This window comes from Melitaea cinxia, chromosome 9 (assembly GCF_905220565.1).
Source record: "Melitaea cinxia chromosome 9, ilMelCinx1.1, whole genome shotgun sequence".
NCBI lineage: Eukaryota > Metazoa > Arthropoda > Insecta > Lepidoptera > Nymphalidae > Melitaea > Melitaea cinxia.
This window is the reverse complement of record NC_059402.1, coordinates 12191448-12216102: the sequence shown is the minus strand read 5'-3', so window position 1 is coordinate 12216102 and position 24655 is coordinate 12191448. Positions and strand designations below refer to the sequence as shown.

The 24655-nt window shown below is 32.8% G+C and overlaps 3 protein-coding genes across 3 annotated transcripts; all 3 read left to right on the top strand.

Moving 5' to 3' along the window:
- Positions 1-7078: 7078 nt before the first annotated feature.
- Positions 7079-8599, top strand: LOC123656486 (larval cuticle protein LCP-17-like). The gene is made up of 4 exons (XM_045592163.1): positions 7079-7111; positions 7436-7663; positions 7874-7978; positions 8337-8599. Exons 1-4 carry the CDS (start codon positions 7109-7111, stop codon positions 8442-8444), a joined length of 444 nt encoding a protein of 147 aa, XP_045448119.1. The 5' UTR covers positions 7079-7108; the 3' UTR covers positions 8445-8599.
- A 5504-nt stretch (positions 8600-14103) lies between these two features.
- On the top strand, positions 14104-15618 carry LOC123656427 (larval cuticle protein LCP-17-like). The gene is made up of 4 exons (XM_045592114.1): positions 14104-14135; positions 14455-14682; positions 14893-14997; positions 15356-15618. The coding sequence occupies exons 1-4, from the start codon at positions 14133-14135 to the stop codon at positions 15461-15463; spliced, it is 444 nt and encodes a 147-aa protein (XP_045448070.1). The 5' UTR covers positions 14104-14132; the 3' UTR covers positions 15464-15618.
- Positions 15619-20786: 5168 nt separating this feature from the next.
- On the top strand, positions 20787-24083 carry LOC123656429 (larval cuticle protein LCP-17-like). Its single transcript, XM_045592115.1, has 4 exons — positions 20787-20830; positions 21356-21541; positions 22579-22683; positions 23899-24083. The coding sequence occupies exons 1-4, from the start codon at positions 20828-20830 to the stop codon at positions 24001-24003; spliced, it is 399 nt and encodes a 132-aa protein (XP_045448071.1). The 5' UTR covers positions 20787-20827; the 3' UTR covers positions 24004-24083.
- The last annotated feature ends 572 nt before the right edge of the window (positions 24084-24655 follow it).

Here is a 24655-nt window from a genome sequence, read left to right as displayed (position 1 = left end):
ACACTAGATCATCTTTTTTTTTAAATTAATTTCATTGTATTAGGGCACAGAATATAATATCTTGCTGAAAAAATGTAGCAAAGGCCCAAAGCATTACAGAAAATCATAGCTAAATAGTGTGTTGTTCTTGTGGTGAGTAAGGTAGCCAGAGCTCTTGCAGAATGTCGGGGTTAGTATCGGCAATACGATTGAAATGCTTCTGGAATTGCAGGCGTCCATAAGCTACCGTATTTGTTTGTATTGACGGTATGCTTGACACTGTAGTAATACAAAATAAGATAATATTGTTTAAAATTATTGAAAATAGATTTAATAAAATTTGCTAGCAATACGTCGTGAATTGAAAATGTAAACTAGATATATGTTATCCTATGTAATGGATTGGTAACGAATAATCGTAAAGCGAAAACATAAATAAAAGTCCCTGATACCTCGCTCTTTAGGTTTATCTCTTTTAAAATATCATTTTAGAACATGGAAGCAAGTTTTCGCATCCATTAAAAAACAAATAAAAGTAATAAGTAGGTAATTTAATTCACATTCCTTGCAACTGTTAAGAATTAACAAAAAAAAACATAGAATTTATTTATTCAATGCAAAGAAGTTTAGTATAAAAAAAAAATAATTTATTGCACTTTTTATTTAAGAAATGTCCCTAGTAACACATAATTTTGGAACAGAACTAGAAAATGACTTTATAATATGCTAGTCATAAAATTACTAGCTGTCCCGGCAAACGTTTTTATTATATATTTTTAAATACCTATAAATAAAATAAACAAAAAAAAAAAACATATAAGAGAACAGTCCTCCTCCGGCTGCAGGTTGAGGGCTAGGCTGCTGGTAGTAAGAGCTCCAGGCTGACGAACCTTTTTGAGTACGTACCGTCACAAAAATAACACTGCCTTTTGAATCCTTGATCCATATTTAGTGCTTTACGATATTGAAGTAAAAATTATAAAGGGAAATATCTGTAATTTATTCAGAATAATCATACATATAATAAATATTCCATATGGTACTGATTAATTGTAAATGTTAATTTTGTAATTACTTGTTGAGCTTAAATTTTTGGCGCGGAACAAAAGTTAATAAAAGACACCACCTAGAACTTAATAGCCAACGTCGCCATTCTGTCTAACTAATAGTGCTTAAATTAGTTTTATACGTGTTATACGTATTTTATTTGAGTTTTTAGCCGAGTTCAAAAAAAGGAGGAGGTTACTCAATTCGACCGTATATATTTTTTATTTTTTATGTATGTTCGGGCATAACTCCGTCGTTTATGAACCGATTTTGATATTTTTTTTTTGAAGTGAAGTATTATACAAAATATTATATATATTTATATGTATTTCTTAACTTTTACACAAAGTATTAAAACACTTCAAGACAAAAATTATTACATTATTACGTTTTTAAACACTATTACATTTCGAACAAGATATTTTACAAAAAGTTGGAAGTAAATATTTTGAAAATACAACCTGCACGCCTCCTTTAAAACTATTGATTGCAGCTTATACCTAGCAGCGCCCTCTATAATTAAATATTGAACCCAGACCCCCTGGAGCAGAAAGTAGGGTCACTACAAACTGCGCCAACGCTGGGCTAGTCAAAAGTAGCTTGTTTAGGAACTAATGATCGACCATACAACGGTAATAAGTTTTAGTTAGTGTTAGTTTATTTCTATATTGTTATGACAGAAACGTAAAATATTTATTGTAAAAAATTAAAGGATTTTTCAGCCTTCGTATTCAATAGACTTCTTAGTAAATATTTTCTTGACATAATAACAAAAAATAGCTTATTTCGTCAAGTGGTTCTCGCGTTATTTTGCTATCATCCGTAAATCCAAAACGTTGACGTCCAACATAATAATTTTTTAATCGATTCTTTTTACTTTTTAATAGTATTCCAAAAATATTTCAAACGATATTTAATTTATAGTTTAATGTGTCTTCTGTATAAAAATGTATATTTTATAGAATATAAATTAATTGTTATAATAATACAGAGGTTCAAGAGTAAGCGCTTCTCGTATTTTTCATTTTGTGAGAGCAAAAGCCTCCTCCTCGGAGTCGTGAAATAATGTGTCAGAAATCACTGTCTGATTGCGATATCTCACTTTCTTTTAATTTTAAGTAAATAATATTTATCAAAATTCTTTTTTCTATAGTACAACTTCCACTTATTTTTAAATTTAATAAGTTTTGCGTTTGGTTAGCGTGACAAACATAATTTTAACCGACTTCACAAAAAGGAATAAGTCCTCAATTCGACTGTATTATTTTTGTGTTACCTTGTAACTTTATGCTGGTGTATTGGTTTAGATGATTCTTTTTTAATCGAAAGCTAATGCAAATTATTGGGTTATCATTTAAATTTGACCAAGATCTGACGAGTACCTACTTTTTAAGTTATGATAAAAATGATGACGCTACCGTGAGAAAACACTTTTTCTACCTTCTTAAATTATTTCCGAAGTTAGTGTCTATGACAATTTTCGTAAATACCATTTTTTAGTAACACAAATATCGTTTATAATTGATGGGTATAATATTTCCAATGCCTATATATCTAGTATATATCCGCCGACCCGCATTGGAGCAGTGTGGTGGATTAAGCTCTGACCCTTCTCCTACATGGGGAAAGAGGCTTATGTCCAGCAGTGGAATATTACAGGCTGAAGCGTATATCTACTATAGAGCCATGAATGATTCACGTCAATAACTAAAACATACGAATTTAGTTATGAGCTAAACCTTCTCCAGAAGTGTCAAATGACAATTGAACTTTAGTTTTTCCTAGAATTTAGTCAACAAAAAATATCGCAATATTTAAATATAGACTTATATATAAAGTAACTTTACAGTAAATAAAACACATTTTCTATATATCTTCAAATTTTAAAAACATTATTAGTAAGAAGTTATGTACTATTGGCCGAGTGTTAAGTTGCTATAGGTACTTATTTTTTCTCTAGATTAGAACATTTAATAAGGCGTCATCAATAAATAAATATATAATCTTTATTGCACTTAATAAAGAAAAAAATATAAATCATATTTACAAAGAAAGTTGGCCAGGGCGAACTTATCTGTATAAGAGATCTTTACCAGTCTACCCATGGTGGTTATAGCGAAGTAAGAAATAATGTTAAAGCGGGGTGCAGTAGTGAAAGAGTGATTAATAATAATTATAAAGCTATAAAATTATTCAAAATTAATAGTATAAAATATATGTGATTACATACACACTTATATGATGAACATGCACCTTCATACACACATACATAAATATATATATTGAGAGTATATCAATTATGAAAGGTACAGAGGTAAATAATACAATATCAGAAATAAAATCGACATAAAATGTTCATAGATGATTTCGATAGCGTTCTAAGATCTCTCCAAGATGTCACAGATACGCTTGAAAAGAGTTACTCTCTCATTAATCTTTGAGGGAACTCTAGTAAATTCGTATTGCTCATGCGACAAAATGTTTAACATATTAAAATGTAAACTTTATAATAAAAATTAAAGCTTACATTAAAATTAGCAATAAACAAATAATATATATTTATGCCTTTAAAAAATGAATCCCCAAATGTGTTTCTAAACGCAAAACTCGAGAACGGTTGAACGAATTCAAGCCTAACTTTTTCCAGTCTGCTAACATATTTGGAAAATTTTTTCAGTTTTTTCAAAAATAAAACTACTGTACGGTACTGTGTGGCTACGGTACTAAAGAATATAGCCACCCTCTCTCTTCCCGTGGGTGTCGTAAGAGGCGACTAAGGGATAACACAGTTCCGCTACCACCTTGGAACTTAAAAAGCCGACCGGTGGAGGGATAACCGTCTAACTGCTGGCTTTGAAATACACAGGCCGAAAACGTGCAGCAGCGTCTTCGGTGCGACAAAGCCAGTACTGCGGTCACCAACCCGCCTGCCCAGCGTGGTGACTATGGGCAAAACACATGAGTTCACGTTATTTTTGGCGTAAACTTGTGGAGGCCTATGTCCAGCAGTGGACTATATAGGCTATAATGATGAATGCTATAATGATGAAAACAATTTCAGAAGAGAAGAAGAGAAGAAATGTAACGAATATTTCAACTCTACAACAATGACCGTACAAAATAAAATACATGAGTATAATCGCCCATACTATGACTAATATCTGTAGAGCATATAATAATTATACAAATAAAAGTCACTAGCCAGGATTAAAGCTGCGCACGATAGCGCATCAACCAGTTGCTATCACCACTGCGGTCAATTTAGACAAAGGTCACATTTATGACGCGTCTTAAAAAGTTTTGTCTTTCCCGTCCTATTAAATATGTAAAATAAATTAAAGCTAAATTAAGAATAATATAATATAATATAAAAGTTTTTTTTTAAATACCTTTTACGTAAATGTTTGACAAATCATCAATTTTAACTATGTAATTTAGAGTAACTTTTTATTATAAAAATATATATAAATACTCATTTGAGGTAGCATTATTTTATAGCAGGTTTTTTATTATTATTTGTCGCTGTCTCTGTGAGTATTTCTGCACTGTCATTTTTAAATATCTCTGCGTAATTTTTTTTTTCCTTTACACATTAACGATATCCGAACCTAAAATAAATTGTAGAAAAAACCTTAAATTGATGAATATTCTTAGCTTAATTATTTTTGACGTAATTATACACATATTTTATTTAGGTTTTTGATTTTAAGTCGTACTATACTCACAATTAATTTAGTTTATCCGTTATTATAAAAAAATGCATTTATAATGGTATCAAATTTAAATAGAAGTAATTGAAAAAGTAACTATATCCCGCTTTTACTTATATGGGTAGACGCCGTTACCACGGGAGACTCAAACAACTCATGATGGCAATGTCAAAGCTTAAAGACTTACAACTACAACTTTTTTGGATCGAATATCGTAGTGCTTAGTTTCAATATTGAATAGTATTCCGAAAAAAAATAACTTTGTAAGTAATCCTATGTCTTCATCAAAACTTTAAAAATAGCATGTAACTTACAATTAAAATAAGTGAGTTATTAGAATATGGATATATCGATTGACATTTTCGCTTTTCTTGAGTAACTACAATTTTTTATATATATAAATATATATTTTTATTGTTAAGGAACACAAACAGTTAAAAATAAACACATACAATTAAGTTTACAAACATCAAACATAAACCAAAACTGTGTCCAAAAATAAAATATATATATTATACTTGTACAATTCCTTACATTAAAGATTGCATCAATTTAATGCATTAAGCTAGCGTCACTAGTGCGTGTAGTTATTTACACGATACGAAAACAAAAACACAAACAAACGATTTTTAAGTTTTTGAGTCTGTCTGTCTGTCTTCTTGTATGTATGTGCTAATCTCCAAAATTGTTGAATCGATTTTTATGGTACTTTAATTGAAGAAGAGAGCAGATTGTGGAGCACCGTATAGACTACTTTTTTATCCCGAAATTCTCGACCATTTACCGCGATTACTTACTGTTGAGATATATATGAAACAAACAAATGTTTTCCTAACGATACGACAATAATAATAATGTGTGTTCAAAAACAGGGTACACAGCTAGTTTTTACATATATTTGGTTAACCAATGATAGGTACGAAATATTTGTACAGTATAAAGGTCAAAACTCACATTTTGTAATCGTTATTTATTTTTCAAACACACGTACTAACATAGGGTACAGGATTATGTGACCTTGAATCAGTAAATAGAATCAGAGCTGTTCGCTCACTGACTCGTCTTGCATACATTTAGGCAAATATCAGACACATTTTTTTATAATAATACCACATTTGTAGTGTCAAAGATAATAAAAGAAACAGACGCGACTCTTACGATTTTTTATCATTTAAACACATTTTACATTAATTATAATTAAAAAAGTGGAGGGACTAAACAAACACGTTTAGCAGTTGACAACGTACTTGTCCTTCATTTTATTGTATTAGTATGGGTAGTAAGCTTTAATTGTGTAAGTATAGTGTAGTAATTTGCTCTCAAACGAAAAAAAAAACAACTTCAATTACATCGACAAGTAATACAACGTAAATAGACGAAAAAATAGTCAAGAAAATACGTATTATCAAAGATTACTCAAAAAGTGTTTGATCAGATCTCGATGGAATTTAAATTCGACCCCATGATAAACATCAGCTTTTGATTAAATTAAAAATCATCAAAATCGGTACACCCAGTAAAAAGTTATGCGATATAATACATCGTAGGTCGACGAAAAATAGTCAAGTAAAAACTCATTATTAGATATAACCCATCGCTTAAATAATAGTAAACTTGAAAATAAATTTATTTATAAGTGGAAAAAGGCTAAGACAACTAATTATGTATTTCAATATAAAGGTCATAAATATGCTTACAAAACAACAAGCTGCTCGAGTAAGTAAGCTTTCTTCAATTTATACAACGTGCTATTATTCTGGCGTCCTTTCGTTTAATGCAATAGAGAGATACATAGAGGCATACCATAGCCGAAATTACACTTAATTGTAAAACTCAGGTAATTTGGCAATTGGCACGACATTAACGTACACACCACGGTAATTTTACAAATAATAATTATTTAATATGTTATTATTTTTATTAAAGTGTTAGGGGCAAGTAAGTTACACATTTAGGTTATAATATCGATTCTGTCATTGTGTGTATACGTACCTATTTAAATAAAATGGAATCGCTGAAATGTATATATGACGATGTGACCACACCTAATTTGATAATTCTTTTTATTCGTACAAAAGAAAATTAAAATAATCGTTACATTTCTGGAAAAAAAAACATGACGGATGGAAGTTCGCCAGTTTAACTAAATTAAAATATCATTGATGGTTAACAACTAAAAAAATATTAAAGTAAATCGAATACGCCAGAATAGATATTTAAATTTTTCGTCGTAAAAATCCTCGAGTAGAACACGTTCACGCAAAACAAGAATGTAATGAATTTGCATCTCGATTAGGCACATCACCTATTTAAAGACGGTCATAAAATTTTTAAGTCAGACTGAAGTTGATCAGCTCCGACACATATTCAATATGGTAAGAAAACAAACAATCAAAAAAATATAATGTTTAAATATAATAACGTATAAAAATATATTGTGTAAATATTAAATGTTATTTAAAATTTTCTGTGAAATTTTTTTTCTTTCTGTTTCAATTTCATGTTCTTAAATATCAAATCTTAAAACTTGCTAATGTGTTCATTTTTACACTCGTTTCTTCAATGTTTTTTCGTGATATCAAACTTACAATAATAGTTAACAGTGAACTATTTAATATCGTGTTTTATACATTTTGTAAGCAGTCTTTAGTTTATTAAGTGTTAAGTTATTGAGATTTTGTAATTATATCTTTTTTCAGAAATTCTTAGTTATCCTCGCCATCGCTGTGGCCTCCGCCGCCGCCGCTGAAATTCCCACAAATTACTTTGATGTTCCCAACACAAAGTACGTCAGGTCTGATGAAGCCACGGCTCCCATCATTAGGTCAGACTTCGAGAGCCACCCTGATGGACACTTCTCTAGCGTAGTCGAAACCGGCAATGGCATCTACACCCAATCCGAGGGTGTCGTGAAGAACCCCAACACTGTAAGTATATTTTTAAAATTCTGCTCATATTACACTCGTTTCTTGAATCAACGGATATTAGTATTAAAAATCAAAATGTCGCGATTTGTGGTACTTGAATAGTAAGTACTGAATCTTAGTAAAATAGGCATATAACAAGCCTAAGCCCGCTTAAATATTTTAACAAGTATGCTATGACTGATTTAAAGAAATTATTATCGCTTGTTTTAGGACACCGCTGCTCTGGAAATCAAGGGAACCGTCAGATACACTGCTCCTGACGGCACCCCCGTGAACTATGAGTACGTCGCAAACGAAGGTGGATACCAAGTCGTCGTAAGTACAAAAATATAATAATAGACGAGAAAAGTATCAATTATCATCTACTAATCAAATATATTTAGACGTTTACATAAAATGTTTTGATTAAATATTCTCAGTAGTCAAACCTTGATCTTTTAATCATTGTTGGAGTAGAGTCTATAATTATACTTTTCATGATATAATGTGATGTAACATATTTTTGATTTCAACTTGAAACTCTAAATTAATCGCATTACATTTAATATCAATTTTTTTATAATTTAATTATTTGGTATGTTAATGAAAATCAGCTAAAGTTTTAGATTTATTTGTTAGATTAAGTTTTGGTTCTAATTACAATGCCACTAATTGTATATTGTTTGCTTCACAGGGCAGCCACGTCCCCGTCCCTCCCCCAGTTCCGGAACTGATCCTCCGCAGTCTCCAATACATCGCTGACCACCCTGCTCCCGTCGAGCGCGTCGTCAAGAAGCCTTAAGCTATCAAGCGAACTCCGATCCTAGTACAAAAACTACCTGTATATATTTTGTTGGAAAGTACGATTTGTCTCACGATTTTATTTTGTTATTTTTCACAAGCAACGTGAAAATGTAAAGAAATGAGTTAGTAATAAAGCGTGATTTAAAAAACAAACAAGCTTCTTATTATTTGTGACGTCTTTTGTAATATCAATTGTATGAATTTAAAACTCTTTTAATTTAATGTATTTTACCTCTAGTCTAGGATCCGAATTAGACTTGATATTCACACATCTGTTTAGTGGATAAAATTAAATAATTATCTTCTTTAGTATGTAAAGTTAAATGGCGTAAGGGTTGCCTGGGACATTTCTGGCCAGGCTATATTATATTCACCAAATGCCATTTAAACCAGTCTTTTAGCAGGCAACACTATGTCATCGTATACGCAATGAAACAGCGCTCATGAACCGACGAAAAACGGAGGAGGTTCTTAAGTTGACGCGCATATTTTTTTTATGTATGACCACGCATAACTTTTTACAGAGTAGTCTGATTTTGATAGATCTTTTTTTAATTGGAGAAAGTATACCCCAAAATTGGTTTTATATCAATTTGAAAATAAAAATCCAACCCTAAGGGTAGGAAAACAGGCGATGATTGATTGTTTACTCACTGATTGTAAGGTATGACCTCGCATAACTTTTTACAAAGTAGTTCGATTTTGACAATTCTTTTTTTTTTTTATTGGAAAGAGTGTACCCCGAAGTTGGTCTAAACCTATCTGTAGGTATTGCAGCTACTTACATTTTTTTCCAATAGGTCTGCGGTGGAGTATTCTGTTTTTTAATATTGTTTGAGCTTCGTGAACCAGTAATTATATTACTTTAAGCTACCAATTCATTGGGCAAATCAGAGCCTAAATTTGTTGTTTGCAATATCATACGCTGCTGAGGATAAAAATAAAATTTGCATATTGAACAGGGCAAGTCAGAATAAGCATTATTCGCTTTCTTAAAATTTTCTGCGTTACACTGATTTCTTCGCTCGCAAGCCGCTAGTCACATGACGCTCAAACGATTAGTTCTCTCCTCAGGAGTTTCGTAAAGTACCACCATTGCAGACCGGTTACGAGCAGCTTCAAACGCAGCAAATGTTTCATTTAAAAGTCGCTATCTTATTATACCTAAACGATGAGTGCGCTGCGTATCACCTTCTTGCGATAGCCTATTGGTTATGTAGCTTCTTATCCTCGACAGTCTTTCCTCGCGTTGATCTAAACTTTCCTGTGAACGTGTTAATCTAATTCTCTTTTTATTTGTTTCCAACCTTTTTTTTTCTCGTTATTAGATTCTTCTAAATATCTTTTTCTCATTCGAATACCATTTTTGTAGGCCTACCCATGTTGGTATATAAAGCCTGTTTTTTTTATCACGCTTTTATTAGCTTAGGTTGTATGTATATATGTGTATGTATGTAATGGAATTTTTGAGCATAACTTTTACCAATTTCCAGAAGTTTGATTAATTTGAAACTTTGCACACGTATAAATGACCGATGACAATGCAATAATTGAACAGTTTCAGTTCTCAATAACCTTATCAGGACCGCCAGGATTAATAAATTCTTTTGTGGATACTCTGTAAGGAAGTAAGAGAGATAAAGCTAGCGCGCAATCTGCGCATGCCTGTAGTTTCGGACTTACTCTTTCGCTTGGGCACTCGGCACAGCACAACGGAGTCAGATACTTTTTCAGGCTAGTTGCATTTTTACCTTATTTATTCCTTACTAGCTGTTTACCGCACGCTTCGCGTGGCGTAAATTCGTGGCTTCGCTCCGCGCGGAATAGTTATTCAATTCAGATTGAAGAACTTAATTGTTCTAAGTTAACAGGAAAAATCCCATGCAACAGTGAAGCTTTAGACGAAATGACTAGATTACGAAATAGTTCGTAAGGCATTTCAATACTATCACATGTCCGCAAATAATTACCTAATTGAAAAATCGAACTAAAAAATAAAAAATAAATTATAGTTTAAAAAAACCAAAAAACCGCGCTTTTATAGCTAATCGAACTAAACAGTAGAAAATAATTTTTAATTACAAAGAGTTCAAATTACAGTAGTAGAAGATCGAACAATCAAACATAATTAATTACTTCAAAATAAAATTATATTAAAATTTAGAGAATAATTCAATTTAGAGCAAAAAGCGTGGGATGCTTGGTATATTAAATGTAACAATTATTCTACTAGCAACTATCTATGTGCGGAGAGTTATAAAAACATAGTACAAAGTTATGAAAATATAGTAAAATGCACCCCCCGTTTTACACGCACGACTCAAAATTACTTAGCTAGTACTTAGCTACATTAGTTTAAAAACTTAGTTATTAAGGTAAATTAAAAACTCAACTTTTTACAAAAATATATACTTAGATAAAGTTTCATTGCTTTAAGAAGTTATTTATTAAGGTTTAAAAAAATGTTTTCAGTTTTTTCGGCGGTTTAATTTTTTGTTAAAAAGTTTTTAATGTAAGATTTATTTATTAAAAACGTGGTTGAAAGTAAATAGAAAAATATACATTAATATACCTGAGGTAGGGCATAGCAGGCGATTTCCTGCTCAAAATATGGAGTAGCTCGACTGGTGTATTACTTCGACCTTACAGAATCAGATCACAGCTAAAGCAGTTTTCAAGCAGTGTTGTGTTCCTGTTGAGGGAATTGGGGGTAGGGTCGGTAAAGCGCTTGCAATGCTTCTGGTGTTGCAGGCGTCTATAAGCTACGGTAATCGCTTACCATCAAGTGAGCCGTACGCTTGTTTGCCGACCTAGTTACATGAAAAAAAAAATATATATATACCTCTTTAAACCTGCCAGGTCCGTAGTTATTCTAGAAAAAAATAATAGCAAACCCAACGTTTGCATTTTCTACAGACCTCTTACTGTCAGTACGTATTAAATTTATTCCTCGTAGTTAGGCACATTTAATTTTTTTTTTCTATTTTCGATTCAGCCAGGAATTTTTAGTCAACCCTTTCACTATTATTTTTGAAATATACTAAAATAAATATAAAATAATTTTCATCCATTAAACAGATGGGTGTAGTTCGGACCTCCTACTATTTAGAAACAAAGTGCTCAGTGATTAAAACTATTTATCACATAGAGTATATTTACACTCCCAGAAAAGTTGAAGTTGTTAGCCGTATATGGATGTCCAATATCTGCAGTCTTATGCTGCTAAAAATTGATATTTTTGAGAGATTCCTTTTAAGGTCGTCTGTTCTCCTTTTTGGATAGAATAAGAAGACGGATCAATTTGATTCAACAACTTCGAAATCCAAGTTTGTAAAAGTTTTTCATCCGTTGTCAATGAAGTGATATGTCATTTATGATAGCAATTCTTCTCCAACCAAACCCCCCCAACACCGGAGGAAAGGAGGGACACTCAACCGGTTAAAGTTAATACTGTCTGAGGTTGACCAACCGTGAGGTCAAGCCCGTCCTCGGTTGCCGGATCACATCGAGCAACCAAGTAACGCTCCAGGGAGCCCAGTGCAAACCGGCCGCCGTGCGCTTTCACGCTACAGGGCAAGCGAGCGAAACCAACCACTCCGTCCCTCTAGTGCGCTCGCGGGTCCACTCTGATAAAACCAGAGCATTACCTAGAAGGCACCCTTACCTCCCTCGGATCCCCAAACCGACCCATCCTCGCTGAGAGACAAGCCGCCTAGACACGCCCTCCAGCAGTTCAGGACCAACTCAGAAGCCCGCGAGGAGCGCGACCCGATGGCCCCGGCACTCCAATGCGTTTTCGTGCCTCCCTCGGAGCGCGACCCAACGACGCCAGCACTACAATGCACGTTCGCGCCCTCCTCTGCTGGTTTTAGTCCGCGAGGGTCCATCCACAACACCCTTACCACTGCGCCCAGTGGGAGATCAAGCAACTCCCTTGAGAAATATATTAAATCTAATGCAACTAAGATAAGAACTCAGAAGTTTTAGCGCGGTATTTTTATAGCATAGTGACTGAGTTTCCTTATTAATGTACCATAATGAACACAGTCAAATGCCTTGGACAAATAACAGGATACGCCTAAGGCATCTCGCGACTTCTGACAGGCATCGACTATTGAAATAAAAGCTCTACATTGGCATCAGTTGTACAGCGTCTTCTAGTAAAATCGAATTCTTTGTTATACAAAAGCTTATTTACTGTAAAATGATTTCAAAACTAACAGATAATTACTTTTTAAAATATTATACTACTGGAGGTAAAATAGAAATAGCCCTGTAATTCGTTGGGTCTGCATAAAAACCTGACTTAAATCTTATTTATAAAATTTTCGTTTACAATGCTAACATAGTTACCATACTTCTTCGAAACGGCTAGACCGATTTTTATGAAATTTTGTGTGCATATTAGGTAGGTCTGAAAATTGGCCAACACCTATTTTTCCTACCCCTAAGTTAAAGGGGGGGGGGTTAAGAAGGCTAATAACATATATGGCAAAACAGCGTTTGTGGGGTCAGCTAGTAAAAATACCTTTACTAGCTACCTAAAAATATTTTTGTTTGTCACATTTTATTACCAATGTTCTTATATTTTACTATGTTTTACAAGATCAGGAAACGCACCACTCGTAACGTCAATAATTGTACCGATAATTTTAACAAAGATAGTGATCTGTGTTATTTTTAATATTTTGAGTTGTATTCTATATACATATAATAAAATGGTAGGAAAGTCAAAACTGTGTATTGAATAATTTTTTAAAAGAATACTTGGGGTGTGATCGATACCGAAGCCAAAAATATAGTTTTTAGAACTTTTGTCTGTTTTTCTGTGTGTCTGTATGTAAGTCCGGGATAAACTCCAAAAGTACTGCATGGATTTACTTCAAATTTGGCACGAATATTATTAAGAAGTCGGGTCAACATATAGGCTACATACTATCACGCCATCACCTACGGGGAACGAGCAATAAAACTTTATTTCTTCAACGCATTGTGTAACTGTGTGTAATCTAACGACGCATATTTGAATGTTGTTGTTATTATGCTAATAACCATGCTATAAGCTAGCTTCACACTATAAATAAAGACATTCTGTAGTATAGTTAGTATCAGCATTGCACCCGTGCGAAGCCGGGGCGGGTTGCTAGTAATTAATAATTATGGCTAGTCTAATTTAAAGAAAAGTGCTAAACTATTTTATGCCCGGTAGGGAAAATTGACTCAAGAATCCTTCATATTTGCTACTTTGCTTTGAGCGGTAACGGTGTACCGACTTATAATGGTTTAGCTCGAATTCGATAATTCTTTTTACATATAATTATGTTCTTTATTGTAGGGACCAGATTCGTACAAAAGAAAATTGAATTACTGTTTGAATTACTGTCTGAAAAAAAAATATGGCAGAAGAAATGTCGCCAGGCCAACTGAATTAAAATATCATAGATGGTTAACAACTAATAAATATGAAGTGTATTATTTTAGATATATGTATTAGTATATCGAATACGTTAGAACAAATATTTAAATTTTTCCTCGTAAAACTCCTCGAGTAGATACAACAGGTTCACGCAAAACAAGAATGTAATGAATTCGCATCTCGATTAGGCACCTAGAAATCACCTATTTAAGGACGGTGATGAAATTTTTGATTTAGACTGAACTCGATCAGCTCCGACACACATTCAATATGGTAAGAGTACAAACAATCAAAAAAATATAATGTGTAAATATAATAACGTATAAAATATATTGTGTAAATATTAAATGTTATCTAAAATTTTCTGTTAATGTTTTTTCTTTCTGTTTCAATTTCATGTTCTCAAATATCAAATCTTAAAACTTTGCTAATTTGTTCATTTTTACACTCGTTTCTTCAATGTTTTTGCGTGATATCAAACTTACAATAATAGTTAACAGTGAACTATTTAATATCGTGTTTTAGACATTTTGTAAGCAGTCTATAGTTTATTGTTAAGTTATTGAGATTTTGTAATTATATCTTTTTTCAGAAATTCTTAGTTATCCTCGCCGTCGCTGTGGCCTCCGCCGCCGCCGCTGAAATTCCCACAAATTACTTTGATGTTCCCAACACAAAGTACGTCAGGTCTGATGAAGCCACGGCTCCCATCGTTAGGTCAGACTACGAGAGCCACCCTGATGGACACTTCTCTAGCGTAGTCGAAACCGGCAATGGCATCTACACCCAATCCGAGGGTGTCGTGAAGAACCCCAACACTGTAAGTATATTTTTAAAATTCTGCTCATATTACACTCGTTTCTTGAATCAACGGATATTAGTATTAAAAATCAAAATGTCGCGATTTGTGGTACTTGAATAGTAAGTACTGAATCTTAGTAAAATAGGCATATAACAAGCCTAAGCCCGCTTAAATATTTTAACAAGTAGGCTATGACTGATTTAAAGAAATTATTATCGCTTGTTTTAGGACACCGCTGCTCTGGAAATCAAGGGATCCGTCAGATACACTTCTCCTGACGGCACCCCCGTGAACTATGAGTACGTCGCCAACGAAGGTGGATACCAAGTCGTCGTAAGTACAAAAATATAATAATAGACGAGAAAAGTATCAATTATCATCTACTAATCAAATATATTTAGACGTTTACATAAAATGTTTTGATTAAATATTCTCAGTAGTCAAACCTTGATCTTTTAATCATTGTTGGAGTAGAGTCTATAATTATACTTTTCATGATATAATGTGATGTAACATATTTTTGATTTCAACTTGAAACTCTAAATTAATCGCATTACATTTAATATCAATTTTTTTATAATTTAATTATTTTGTATGTTAATGAAAATCAGCTAAAGTTTTAGATTTATTTGTTAGATTAAGTTTTGGTTCTAATTACAATGCCACTAATTGTATATTGTTTGCTTCACAGGGCAGCCACGTCCCCGTCCCTCCCCCAGTTCCGGAACTGATCCTCCGCAGTCTCCAATACATCGCTGACCACCCTGCTCCCGTCGAGCGCGTCGTCAAGAAGCCTTAAGCTATCAAGCGAACTCCGATCCTAGTACAAAAACTACCTGTATATATTTTGTTGGAAAGTACGATTTGTCTCACGATTTTATTTTGTTATTTTTCACACACAACGTGAAAATGTAAAGAAATGAGTTAGTAATAAAGCGTGATTTAAAAAACAAATGAGCTTCTTATTATTTGTGACGTCTTTTGCAATATCAATTGTATAAAATTAAAAGCCTTCAATTAAAAGTATTTTCCCTTTAGTCTAGGATCCGAATTAGACGTGATCTTCACTCGTCTGTTTAGTGGATAAAACTAAATAATTATCTTCTTTAGTATGTTAAAGATAAATGGCGTAAGGGTTGCCTGGGACATTCCTGGCCAGGCTATATTATAAATATGTGGGTGAAAGTAAATAGAACAATATACATTAATATACCTGTTTATACTTCCCAACCTGGTAGTTATTCCAAAAAAAAATAAGAGCAAACCCGACGTTTGTATTTTCTACAGACTTCATACTGTCAGTACGTATTAAATTTATTCTTTAAACTCGTAGGTAGGCACATTTTTAAATAAAAATAATTTTTTAATTTTGAATTAAATATAGCCCGGCCAGGAATTTTTAGTCAACCCTTCAACGTCAACTACTATTTTTGAAATATACTAAAATAAATATAAAATAATTTTTATCCATTAAACAGATGGGTGAAGTTCGTCCCTAGTTCGGATCTACTACTATTTAGAAACAAAGTGTTCAATGACTACAAATATTTATTTAAATATTCATCACTTCAGCCTATCGCAGTCCACTGCTGCACATGCCAAAAATGGCGTGAACTCGTGTGTGTTGCCCATAGTCACCACGCTGGGCAGGCGGGTTGGTGACCGCAGAGCTGGCTTTGTCGCACCGAAGACGCTATTTAAGCATTGGAATATATTAATTATACTATCAGAAAAGTTGAGTTCGTTAGTCGAATATATAGATGTCCAATATCTACAGTCTTATGCTGGTAAAAATTAACATTTCTGAGAGATTCCTTTTAAAGTTGTCTGTTCTCCTGTTTAGAGAGTGTTAAGATATGCGAAGTTCCGTGAGCTAGGTTTATATGTTGTTTATTGACAGAGTAATTGTTGTGTTTTTTAAGAATAGTATTAGAGTTGTCACTAGCCGCGATAAGATCGTCCATATGTATCGTCCATATGTAATAAATATTAAACAAATATTATAGTAATTAAAACCTGCGGTTTTATTTACGCCCTAACAGAGAGAATAAAAAGACTGATCAATTTGATTTATCAACTTCGATATCCAAGTTTATAAAAGGTATTCATCCGTTGTTAATGAAGTGATATGTCACTTATGATAGAATTTCTTATAAAACCAAATCTCTTTCCAATGATCAACCCAAAAATTTATCTTTGATTGAATAGAGATATGCTTAGCGAAGCTTTCTTTGATAACCGAGTAAATTAAGCTTTTTAATGATGCCCATATTCAGAAATCATTGTTTCATCATATATAGCTTTCGTCGTATAGGGACAACTCAAACCTGTATTTAGCGAGCTTCCAATATGTAAAAATTGAGATAGAAATGTAGAAATTAAATATGCCTTGCAAAGCAGTTTTAAAATATTTTTAGTTTCACTTACATATTTATCATTTTACAGAAGTTCTTGTCTAAATTCTGTAACATTTAAGGATTTTTTATGGTGAATATATGGCGTTTAAAAAAAATATACCGCGACCTCGACTCCTATTTACGAGAGCACTTTCTTTAGAAACCGACTTTAATCGGAGCATGGTACAAAATCAAAATAAACTTTATTCGAAAAGAAATGTTTAGAAAATGTTTAGAATCCCTAATGTGTGGGTAACACAAAAATAAAATCGTACATATTTATTCGAAAAGGTTTGAAAACACATATCTGAACCGTTATTTTACAAATTAAATTTTTTAAGTGATTATTGTTTTCAAAAATGTAAAGCTAACGGCGATTCGGAATGTAGATTCTACAAAAAAGAATTGGCAAGAAACTTGTGCTTATTGATTTGCCAGATCTGAATCCCAAGTAATTCTTGTAACGATCAGGATCATTCTTACTCCAGTGGCCATTAGTATAAACAATTTAGCTATCTTACTTACTATTACAATGAAACGAAATACTAACTGAGAATCTGCTGGGCACTCTTCTTTCAAATCAAAATGAGGCGACCTCTCTTCCACTATTTTCAATAAATATGAAATAAATCAAATATAACCGTACTGTACAGCTGTAACTTTGATGTTATTCTAATCTATAATCTATAATATATATAAACGCGAAAGGTCATTCATCACGAAATCTCCGAAACTATAACACCTACAAACTTGAAATTTGGCAGGTAGGCTCCTTATAGGAAGTAGACATCCGCTAAGAACGGATTTTACGAAACTCAACCCCTAAGGGGGTAAAATGGGGGTTGGAAGTTTGTATGAGAGTCCCATGTTTTTGACGTAAGAGACTTGAAATTTAAAATGTGGGCTCTATAGATAGATGGTGAAAAGGTGTCTAAATAATGTATCTTTAGAAGTCAACCCCTTTTTGGGTTAAAACGGGGGATAGTAGGTCGGCTCACTGATCACGAAATCTCCGAAACTATAACAGTTACAAACTTGAAATTTGGCAGAAAGGCACCTTATAGGGCGTAGACATCCGCTAAGAACGAATTTTACAAAATTCGACCCTTGAGGGGGTAAAAAGGGGGTTGGAAGTTTGTATGAAAGTCCCATGTTTTTGAAGTAAGAGACTTGAAATTTAAAATGTATACCTTATAGATGATGAGAAGGTGTCTAAATAATGTATCTTTAGAAATCAAATCCCTTTTTGGGCTAAAACGGGGGATGGTAGGTTGACTCACTCATCACGGAATCTCCGAAACTATAACAGGCACAAACTTAAAGTTTGGCAGGTAGTTTCCTTATAGGGTGTAAACATTTGTTAAGAATGGATTTCACGAAATTCGAAATTTTTACAACAGGGCTTGGTAGTTTGTATAAATGACCTATGTTTTTGAAGTAAGAGACTTGAAATTTAAAATGTATGCTCTATAGATGGTGAGGAGGTGTCCAGGTGCATCGTAAATCGTAATCTATATATATAAAAAAGAAAGGTCACTGACTCACTCATCACGAGAACTCAAAAACTGGATGGTCCATCCATCCAGGATGGACAAAGATGAAATTTGGCAGGGAGGTAGATTATAGTTAGGAGACGTCCACTAAGGACGAATTTTGCGATATTCCACCACTAAGGGGGTTTAATTGGGGTTGATAGTTTGTATGAAACATATACAACAGCTATAAGTTCGCCTGATAGGTTATTTATACTGCAGCTTGAAAATAAAACCAAAAATGTGGTGTATAGAGAGGTTTTATAAAAATAACTATTAAATTATACTAAATTGTGCCTTTCAAAAAGTTACTTAGTCTGATAAGCATTTCAAGAGACTAAAATAAAAAAAAAATTGCGTTAAACATCTTAATAGTAATGCATATCTTCATAACCACGCGAACGTAGTCGCGGGCAACAGTTATTGTATTATAAAACAAAGTCTCCAAAAGTGTATGTGATCGATTCCCTAAAAATCTACTGAACGGATTTTCATGTGGTTTTACCAATGGAGCTTGGGAGATGGAGAGAGGGCTTCAAGTGAAAGGCTTATGGAACAACTAAGTCGATTTTGATGAGAGTCTCAGTGGAAGTTTGCCGGGGAAACTTTGTGACACACTGATTTCAACGCGGGCGAAGCCGCGGGCACAGCTAGTTATATATATATATATATATACATACTTAGACTAGTGAGATAATTTTTGAAACCAAAAAAATTATAATAGGATGAAACCTGTTGTAAAAGGAAGAGAACACAACTAAAATGAAAGGAAAAATAAATTAGGGTGATCTAAGGTCGAGATGTTGTAGGGAGAGGGTGGGGGGTAAAAAACGTTTTATCTCGATTTTCGGCTAATTTAATGCTAAGCTGTAGGTAATAAAAAGATTTACGACTTTTATATTTACACTTTTTCCACATAACCTTAAAATTCGTATGAAAATTAAAAAAAAAAAACAAGATTTGGGTTTTATTTTTATCTTTTTTACGGTGTTTAGTAAAAACTTACCTTTTTATGTCCCAAACACAATAATTTTTTTGACTTTTGACTTCATATTTATTTTTTTCTAAATAAGCATCACGCATATAATTTAAAGAAGATTATATAACTTTTTCAAAATGTTGTATATGTCTTATTAAATATTCTTTTCATTTCCTGAGCGTTTCTTTGCATTTTCTTAAAACATTTACCATAATAAGGTTATTTTTTTACACCGTCAGAAAGTAGAGATTTCAACAAACAAAAATCCCACCGACTTTTTTGAAAAGCCGACATTTTTTGACTAGCCCGTTGGCGCAGTTTGTAGTGACCCTGCTTTCTGCTCCGAGGGTTGTGGGTTCGATTCCCACCCCGAGTCTGGGTGTAATATAAATATTTATTTATATATTTATATATGTATTATTTATAAGTATGTTTATCGAAAAAAAATATGTAGCTATATACCAGTCGGCTGTTACCTATAACACAAGCATTAAGTTGCTTACTTTAGGAACAGACGACCGCGTGTGTATTGTGTAGATATTTATTTATTTATATTTATTTATTTTGACGTCTGAATTTTCGATTGAAAATTTGGGTGATTTTTCGTTATTGAGCTCAAAATAATGTGAAAAAATAAATATTTGAAATCAAAAAAATTAGTTTTTTTTTTGGGACATAAAAAGTAAGTTTTCACCAAATTGCTTTAAAAAATTGTAAAAGATAAAAATAGAAAACCAAAAACTTTGTTTTTTTTTAATTTTCACATGAATTTTGAGGTTATGTGAAAAATTGTAAATCCAAAAATTGTAGAACTTTTTATTACCTACAACTTTTCATTTAACTTTTTTCCATAGGACTTGTAGTTTAGCCGGAAGTCGAGATAAACAGATTTCTATAGCCTTAACCCCCTCCCCCACCACCACCACCACTTTCCGACCTCAGATCGCCCGTAATTTATTTTTCCTTTCATTTTCGTTGTATTCTCTTTCTTTTATAATGGGTTTCATTCTACTATAATTTTTTTATTCCAAAAACTATCGGCACTGGTCTATAAAGTATATTAAATGTATTAATAAGTAGGTATTGACAATTGTATAATTTATTCTTTTGTTGTAAAACTCCTTGACGGATACGACGAGACACAAACAAGAAAATAATAAAGTCACATATAGATTTGGGACATGGCCTATATAAAGCCGTCGACGAAGCTTTTAGTCAGACTGAAACTTGATCAGCTCCGACAACCTACTTCCAAAATGGTAAGAATAAAAAATATTAATAAATTTAATAAAATGCACTTTGTTTATTTTATTTTTTTAATTTTTGCTCGCATGGTAAATTATTATAAACTAACAGTGCCCGCGACTTCGTCCGCATGGAATTTAACGAAAAAGTTATTGTTCAGTTCGCAGTTATAAAATATATAAATTACTAAAATAAAAGTAGCCTAAGTTACTTCTTATTATATCAGCTATCTGGCAGTGATCGTCCTGTCATAGTCTATCCTGCCGTTTCAGAGATTAGCCGGAACAAACAGACAGACAGACAAAAATTGTAAAAAATGTTTTTATGGTATACCTACCGTGTATACATCCGTAATGACATATGTATTTAGTAAATAGCCGTTCTTTTAATATTACAAACAGAAACTCCAATTTTATTTATTTGTATACGAGTAGATTAATGAGTATGTTTAGCTTTAAGTATACATTTTTAAATTACAATGGTATGAATTTAATTTTTTTTAAGAGTAAAGTTGTTTATTTTGTTTTCATATTTTTCAGAAATTCTTAGTGATTCTCGCCGTCGCCGTTGCTTGTGCCGCCGCTGATGTTTCCCACATTGTCGGGCCTGATGCGATTCTGAAGTCCAGCTTCGAAAGCCACCCTGAAGGTCACTTTTCATACGATTTCGAAACCAGCAATGGCATTATCACCCACTCTGACGGCGTAGTAAAGAACCCCAACACCGTAAGTATAATTTAGTACTATTAAACTATATAATTGTTTAGTTTTGTATATATATAAAGGAAAAAATAAATAAATCAATTCAGTGAAAATTTATAAAAAATATGTATCTAATTAAAATATTGTATTCAAAACTCAAACGTAATAAATTCGACCTCGACAAGGTAAAGGGTCTTTATTCGTAAATTCACAATTGATTAAATTAAATCGGTAGCTTCAAAGAGTTATTTTAATGGTTCAATACTCGAACCGGGAGAGGGAGGCTGAAAGTTAGCAAATTATTCGTTAAATTAACAATAAATTTCGTTTCGTTAGAGGCGCTTATTGTGACAAATAATTATTAAACAATGGTTGCAATATCATCGTCAACAAAGTTTAATTTATTATTTTTAAATGTAGTTAGTATTCCATTTTTAGAAAAAAAATATATTATATACCTAAAAAATACTCCGAATGTTGAATGAATGTCACAAAAAGTTTATATAACAGATATTATGTCTTTTCCTTGTAGGAGTGAAAGATTTTGCGTATGAATGCGTTGCAATGTTCTAAACCTTAAAAGTACTAGATGAAATTTTATATAATTACGATGAGTCTTTAGATATAAATTGTGATCATCATCATTACAGCCTATACATTCCACTGCTGGACATAGGCCTCCACAAGTTTACGCCAAAAATAACGTGAACTCATGTGTTTTGCCCATAGTCACCACGCTGGGCAGGCGGGTTGGTGACCGCAGGGCTGGCTTTGTCGCACCGAAGACGCTGCTGCCCGTCTTCGGCCTGTGTATTTCAAAGACAGCAGTTGGATGGTTATCCCGCCATCGGTCGGCTTCTTAAGTTCCAAGGTGGTTGTGGAACCTTGTTATCCCTTAGTCGCCTCTTACGACACCCACGGGAAGAGAGGGGGTGGCTAAATTCTTTAGTGCCGTAGCCACACAGCACAATTGTGATAATTATAGATATTTTATTGTATTATTATATTTTTTTATTCATATGTCCTTTCTAAAAGTAATTATTTCAAAATGCTTGTTTTAGGAAAACGCTGCTCTTGAAATCAAGGGATTCGTCAAATACACCTCTCCTGACGGCACCCCCGTGAATCTTGAGTACGTCTCCAACGAATTTGGATACCAAGCCGTCGTAAGTACATTCAAAATTACTACCTTTAAATTATATTTATTTAAGTAACGTTTACTTTAAGTTACGTCGGTCCCGGTTGTTATCATATACACCTGATAGCGATCGTTACTCATAGTAGGGAATATATCCGCCAACCCGCATTAGAGCAGCGTGGTGGATTAAGCTCTGATCCTTCTCCTATATGGGGAAAGAGGCCTATGCCCAGTAGTGGGATATTACAGGCTGAAGCGTAAGTAACGTTTTAGACTTGTTATAGAAAAATAATATAACTTAATATGTTAAATCTTCAACTTTGAATTGTAAATTTAATTGTTTATAAAAAAAAATCTCCAATTTTATTGCAATATATCGTACTGTACTTTATACATTCTAAAAGTTCAACTGTTGATAACGTCTTTTCCCAAAAAGTAAAGTTAAAATTATGCAGTTATAAATGATTCTGAATTTTGAGGGTTTGTACCTTTCAGGGAATGAACTTACCAGCATAGTAAACTTTAAAAAAAATTTTTTTTTTTTTTTAAGTAATGTAATATGGCTTATAGTTTATCATTTTTATATGAATACCAGCAGACCCCGCAAACTTTGTCTTGTCATATATATTACTAAAACCTCTTAATCCCCCCCCCCCTCCCCCCGTGTAACTTAGGTGGTATGAAAAATAGACTTTGGACAATTCTCAGACCTACCCGATATGCACACAAAATTTCATAAAAATCGGTCAAGCCGTTTCAGAGGAGTATGTTAACTAACATTGTGGCACGAGAATCTTATCTTAATATATATAAATCTCGTGTCACAATGTTTGTCCTCAATGGACTCCTAAACTACTTAACCGATTTTAGTCAAATTTGCACACCGTGTGCAGTTTGATCCAACTTAAAAGATAGGCTATATTTTATTTTGATATATTATGTTATTATTATATTTCAGAAAAAAATAAGGTGATACGAAGTTCGCCAGGTCAGCTAGTTTATTATAAAATATATATGAGTAGTATAAAATAACTAAAAAGGTTTATCTAAATTTTTTTTAATTTTAATTTTATAAAAAAATTTATCCTTAAGGATACCTCTTTTTCTAACTTACAATAAACAGCACTAACATTGCATCGTAAAAACTTAATATACACAGTACTTTTTCCTTAACAATATTTTTAATCATAGCCTTGACATTTGTTAGTAGCCTATATGTAATTGTATATTGTTTGCTTCACAGGGCAGCCACGTTCCCGTCGCTCCCCCAGTCCCGGAATATATCCTCCGCAGTATCCAATACATTGCTGAACACCCTGCTCCCGAGCGCGTCATCAAGAAGCCTTAATCTATTAAATAAACTCCGACCCTAGTACAAAAACTACCTGTTTATATTATGCTAGACAACGAGCTACTATCCATCGTTTCATTTATAATAAAGTGTGATAAACAAAAGATATATTTTTTACTCATAGGGAAAGACGTCTTTTACTCTTAATAATTTGCTCATATGCAATAACAAATTTTACTTATCGTGTAAGAATGTGGTAATTGGATATACTTTGAAAACAATTCAGTTATGTATGGGAAGTAAAAATTAATTCAATCTGTTTTCAAAAGATGGCTTCAATTGACGTGTACTTTGATAAAGAATCGAAGAATGTGATGGTTTCTGAGACATGTCTGAATAATACCGTAATATCGAATAGATACAGTAAATTTTGCTTTGAGTTTTTTAAAAAAATATTGCTTTTTATTGGGTTGAAGATGCACAAAATTTGTTGTAATCTGATGTTTTTGCGGGAAATTTTACTTTGCTACTTTAATTTTAAAAAGTGCAGATAAAGCGCAAATAATGCTTACAGTGATAAATCATTAAAATTCAAGGTTCACTACAGTCAAGCCATTTTTATTCTGACCAAAACATGCGGTAAATGGACATCGACATATTAAAAAGATTAATTTCTTTAATATATTAACAAGACATGTATGATTAGGAG